This window comes from Amblyomma maculatum, chromosome 1 (assembly GCF_055883805.1).
Source record: "Amblyomma maculatum isolate TAMU_Amacu chromosome 1, ASM5588380v1, whole genome shotgun sequence".
In the NCBI taxonomy this organism is placed as follows: Eukaryota; Metazoa; Arthropoda; class Arachnida; order Ixodida; family Ixodidae; genus Amblyomma; species Amblyomma maculatum.
The window spans coordinates 183,689,741-183,695,740 of record NC_139344.1 but is presented as its reverse complement, the minus strand read 5'-3'; the positions used below and the strand labels follow the sequence as shown (position 1 = coordinate 183,695,740).

General features: G+C 41.4%; 1 protein-coding gene across 1 annotated transcript in view; it reads right to left on the bottom strand.

Annotated features, from left to right (window-relative positions):
• Positions 1–1,305: 1,305 nt before the first annotated feature.
• LOC146205083 (small nuclear ribonucleoprotein-associated protein B-like) overlaps positions 1,306–6,000 on the bottom strand; it is a 34,632-nt gene continuing 29,937 nt past the window's right edge. Inside the window, exon 5 of the mRNA XM_084589769.1 lies at positions 1,306–1,452. Within this exon, the coding sequence (XP_084445895.1) occupies positions 1,415–1,452 (38 nt within the window). The 3' untranslated portion in view covers positions 1,306–1,414. The remainder of the gene's footprint in view (positions 1,453–6,000) is intronic.

Below are 6,000 nucleotides of genomic sequence, written 5' to 3'. Positions count from 1 at the left end.
TTCGTCCGATTGCGCTCCTTCTTCCTCTACCTCTAATGCCCGTGTCAAAATAATAGCCACAGATACACAGGGGCACATAACTAAATTCTGTTGGGTACCAAGCTACGTTGGAATCAGCGGCAATGAAAGAGCTGATGCATGTGCTGCAGCAGCCCGTCATACTAAAATACAGCCAGTCAACATATCACATAAAGATGTTCTAAGACTTGCAAAGAGAAAACAGAGTAAAATGGTAGACCTCATGGAATAACGAAATAAATAATAAATTACACCTTGTCTAACCGATCATTGAAGAATGGAAATCGTGCAATCACCAAAAACACTTCATCGAAGTCATTTTATGTCGTTTTCGCATCGGACACACTCATCTGACACATAGCTTCATTCTAAAGAAAGAAGACAGACCTCTGTGTGAAGGATGCGGAGGCGAACTAACAATAAACCACGTCCTACTTTCACGAACTGAACTAGAGAAGTTAAGGAAAAAATATTTTGCACATTTTTACACAGAACAGAACCCTCTCCATCCCAGCCTGCTGTAGGGAGAAGATGCACTGGTCGAAGTTGACAATGTTCTCCATTTCCTAAAAGATGCAAACCTCCTGAACAAACTTTAAGAAAAACACACACACACACAGTCCTTATCCACAAAATAAAAACAAATCTTGTTCCTGGCGCATAATAGCCAGAGTTGCTTATGTGCCAAAAAAAACCAATACAGTCAACCAATCAATCAATTAAAACAGGAAGTCTAACTCCATCACGTAAAAAAACTTGCTAACAGTAACAGCTGCCATGCAGCAGAAAGCATACAACATTTCAACGTTATGACAGACAAAAGTTGAGTTACTTTTGCAGCCAATAAGCTTGTGAAGCACATTTAGCAGCACTGTCACTGGGTATTGCTGACACAAGGCTGTCAACCTTCATCACGCTGAAGCTATAAAACTGCTTTATTACAGACAAGATCCACAGCAGAATGAAGGACACAAAAAGCAAGAGCGATGTGCCAACCCTTTACAAGAAGAATGAGCGGTGTATGCTGTCACTTTCTGCTCACCCTCATAGTCTCGGCCGCAAACTCCATCAGCATTAGCAATCGATTTAAAATTTTAGCAACACTCATGAAAGCTACATAAATCTGTTTTGATGCAGTTTTGTGCAAGGATTAAATTGCTGCCAAAATCCAGACAGCAAAAAAGCTTACCACTGTAGGATAGAAAGGCCATGCTTGAACAACACAGTGCTACCTACAAGAATGTGATGTGTGGAATACACATTTACGCAGATTAAGAACAACTCAAGTGATAGATGTGCAGCCTTTTTATTTGTCTGACAAGATGGGAGGGGAAATGAGTTTTTTTTATGAATATATACAGTTAACTTTTAGAATGGGACCTGTGAATACCTGCCCTCATTGCCTTGGTGGTGGCCTCATACCAGGAGGGGGGCCTGCAAAATGTATAAAGAGAGTATATTACTTGACAGTTGGCATAATTAACTTAAAGCAAGGTACTTTTTTTCTGAAACCATTAGAACATGATTTCAGGCTTTAATGCACCTGCTATGGAGTAGGAGGAGATGAAACAATTGAAGGACTATAGACATCGAATTTTTATGTTCACATTGATTGTAATGTTGCCTAGGTCATTACTGTTCACGCATCCCCACATCACATTCGCCTACGAGTGCTGAATAATTTATAATCAAATTTCTTTTCTCACCTGTTTCGCTTTTGGTTTCAACAGCAGAGCGATGGCTGTGACGTCACAGTCTAGGTCACGCGAGGGATGAAAATACAGCGATATAATCATTGCTGTGTCATTTGAATTCACTTGAATGTTGCCAGTCTGCCACAAGAACAGGAATCATTACAAGTGAAGAATGAGCTATTATATCGCTGTTTTTTCATGCCACTCGTGAAGACATGAGTGTGATGTCACAGCCATCCATCGGATATCGAAACCGAAACTGGTGAGAAAAGAAAATTCAATTATAAATTATTTAGCGGTCGTAAGCGAAAACTGCTTGGTTTAGTTTGGTTTTGGGGTTTAACGTCCCAAAGCGACTCAGGCTATGAAAGACGCTGTGGTAAAGGACTCCGGAAATTTCGACCACCTGGGGTTCTTTAACGTGCACTGACATCGCACAGCACACGGGCGCCTAGCTTTTCGCCTCCATCGAAAAGCGGCCGCCGAGGCCGGGATTAGATCCCGCGTCCTTGGGCACAGTAGTCGAGCGGCCTAACCACTGTGCCACCCCGGCGGGGCACGAAAACTGCGTGCGGATCGATATACAGGAATGACTTATGCATCATTAACAAGAAGAATTATGCCACCAAAATTTGGTGTCTATTTATTTATTTATTCAGGTACCTACAGTGCCCTAACAGGGACATTAGTGTAAGGGGGAAACAGTGCAATGTCGTACAGGTAGTATATTTCAGTAGAAGAAGACATAACATATGCCATTTTTAAAACTAAGACACTGAAAACCTATCTCACCAAAAGCGGATATACAGAAACCGGTAATAGAGAACAGTACATAAATAAGTGGATACATAGAACATCTACTTAAACAAAAACTCAGCAAGAGCATCGTCAAACGAAGAGGGCAACACGGTGACAACCTCCCTTGGCAAACCATTCCAATCTGACTGTTCTAGGATAAAACTAAAATTTGTATATATTGATTCGGCATTGGTATTCTTGAACCTTTAAGATGTGATCAACTCAAGCAGACCTGCAAGTTGGATACAGTATATATGTTTCTTTCCTTAAACCTGTTTCACCTGTTAAGATTCTGTTGCGAGGTCCCAAGCGGAGCATCCATATTTCAAGATAGCGCGCACGTTTGAAAAGTAAAGTTAACTTGGCGGGGGCTTGCTTGAAATTACGTTTCAGAAAGTTAAGGGCATGGCCAGCTTTAGCTGCTATATAGTTTATATGGTCATTCCAAGAAAACTCATTTCTAAATAGAACACTTAAGTACTTGTATGTTGACACTACAGACAGATTTTCTTCATTTAGAGAGGTCACATGCAGGATATGGCGTTAAAGTGGACACATTTGCATTTGGAAAAATTCAGTATATTCCACCTTTCGCATCAGAGTTGTATAGTGTCAAGGGCACTTTGTAATTGGGCACGACCATTTAAATAAATGTCACAGTACAGACAACAATCGTATGACTTGAGACATGTTCACCTATATCGTTGATAAATATATATATATATATATATATATATATATATATATATATATATAAAAAAAGAAGTGGCCCCAAGACAGATCCTTGGGGGACACCTGACAGGACATTTTTATGTAATGACCTCCTCCCGTTTAGCACAACGCATTGTTTTCGGTTACGAAGGTATGCCTCAATCCATCGTAAAAGCACAGCAGGAATATTCAGTGCAGACAGTTTTATTAATAACAAATTATGTGCTACAGAATCGAAAGCCTTCTGGAAATCTAAGGAAAATACAATCAACCCGTTTGCCATTATCAATCGAGGTAGCTATATCATGAGAAAACTCAATTGGGTGTCGCAAGAAAGTCCCTTTCTAATACCGTGCTGTGCTGGGCAGAAAAAATTGTTTTCTTTGAGGTGGGTCATCAGGTTAGAGTAAATAATGTGCTCTAGTGTCTTGCATGAAACACTGGTGAGGGATATAGGTCGGTAGTTCCTTGTTTTTGTTTTGTCGCCGCTTTTGTAAACGGGAACTACATTAGCAGTTTTCCGGTCATCTGGTAAAGCAACTGGTTCGAATGATTTCTGAAAAACAATCTTCAAGAATGGGGCAATTGACGCAGCACAGTTTTTCATAATATAATTTGAAATATGATCTGGATCGGGGGCAGAGCTTATCACTTTTTGTAGTCATTTTATTATTCCCTGCTCTGAAAGGGCTATCTCACTCATTTGTGTAAAATCCCTCACAGTTTGTAGGCCACAAGCCTGAGGTTTGAACTGTAAGAATACAGGTTCAAAATAACTATTAAACTCTTCAGCTTTACCTGTCAAGTCTTCTTCATAATTATTGGCATCTATAATATAGTCCTTTAATATCACATTTTGCTGTTTGCTCTAACAAGGGACACGAATTACAGACCAAAAAAAAAAAATGAAATTTTGAGAACAACATATTTTCAGAACGTTTCTACCTTAAAGCACCTGCCCCAGGATAACAATGCTGAATTCAATAAAATCGACTTTCAAAACACCACGGGAGTCACGAAATGGCCCAGAAAGGGTCAATTTTGCTCAAACTTCATGCGCACGCCACGGATGAACCAGGCAGTCAATCGCTACCCTCTTCAGCGGCCTTTTTGAAGCCTGTTTCTTTGTGCTCACTTTGCAGCATCTAAAAATCGTATCACTTAAGCAGAAGAACCACTCTAGCAGGTTTTCCCAAAGCCATTTTCAGCCAACCGATTGGCCCGAGCCAGCAAAACTCTACATATATTAAAGCTTCAGTGGCTGCGTGCTGCCACCTATAAGAAACGGCCACCACGTTGCCACCTGACAAAAACCAGCATGGCATTTTTTTACGCAGCCAGCCACAGCTACTTTGGTTTGGCTCAAATTGGTCTTGAACGACTACTTGGTCAATGATGATGGTGCTACAGTAAAATCCACTAATAACAATACTAAATATAATGATATGTTGCTATCACGATGAAATCCTTGGGATTTCCCATTGCCCCTATCTAAAAATAAACCATATATACCAATCGACTATCGAATACAACAGCAAAATGTCTGAATACAACAACAAAAACAAATTCACCTTCCATCCCCACCTTCCCCCTTAAATTGTGCAGTAACATGGTATCACCATATTAACCCTTTCGCTGTCATGAACGTACCGGTATGTTTTCATGCTTTCCCTTCACAGTTTCACCAACGTACCGGTACATTCTCTATCGTGCATTCAAAACTTCGCGCCTGAGAGCAAAGCTGGCGCACTTGGATAGGCTGTGCCATCTGTAATATCTTTCTGCAAGTTCCTATTTTCGCCCCGCATTCCGTTGGTGCATATATACTGAAGAGTATGGAGCAACCGTGCCCACCGCCGCCACCTTCTTTGCTGAGGGGCGCGGTCGCTCCACGCTCGTGCGTTTCGTGGTGCGTGCATGCATTTATGGGTTCAAGGGTTGTTTTGCCATCTGCCGCAGGTTTGCAGGTTTTTATTTTTATCCTGTTGGCGTGTCTGCTATGATGCGTCCCATTCAGGGGCTCGCGCTGTTGCCTCTCCAATAGGTCGACGCATGACTCGATCGCTGCTTTCGCTCTCTCTTGCCGCGCCCTTGCTTGCGGCTAGCAGCAGCAAAGGAGGTTGTTTTAGCCTCTTTCCACCCCCCTCCGTCATCTTGATTTCACAACGCGCCATTTCTCTCCGTTGTGCGGGCCGCCCTCCAAGCGGTTACTTTCAGATGGCCGTCCGCGCGAGACCTTCGACTGCAGACTGGAGCGATGGCTCTTTTCATTATAAATACGAGCCAAGCTCGGAATTGGACTCTCAAGAAGTTTTTTCGTATATTATTCTCATTTATAATCAGGCTAGTGATGATGATGATGTTAATTAACAATACCTGCAGAACACTGAAATGCGCATATTCCAATGACTATATTATTTGTATAGCAATCATAATCAAAAATAAATTGCTATGGTCATTCCCCGAAACCAAGCCGATACTGGGGGGTGCATCACGGCCAGAAATGCCCGACAGCGATCAGGTTAATAAACTTGCACAATGTTTAAGAGGAGAGGTGGGGATGTAAGCTGAAATTCCTTAGTTTTTGGAGTAGACCAATAAACTTGGCACACTTATTAAAAAGTGCATTGAATAAATAAACACAAGGTTTCACTAAAGTAGCTCAAGTAGTTTTCACATCAGAAATTTTTGTATGCATCACTGTTACACCAAACTTGCACAAAAACTGGCATGACAAAAAACACAAGGTAGGAGCCAGCAGTTGCTTTTAAAGTTCAGC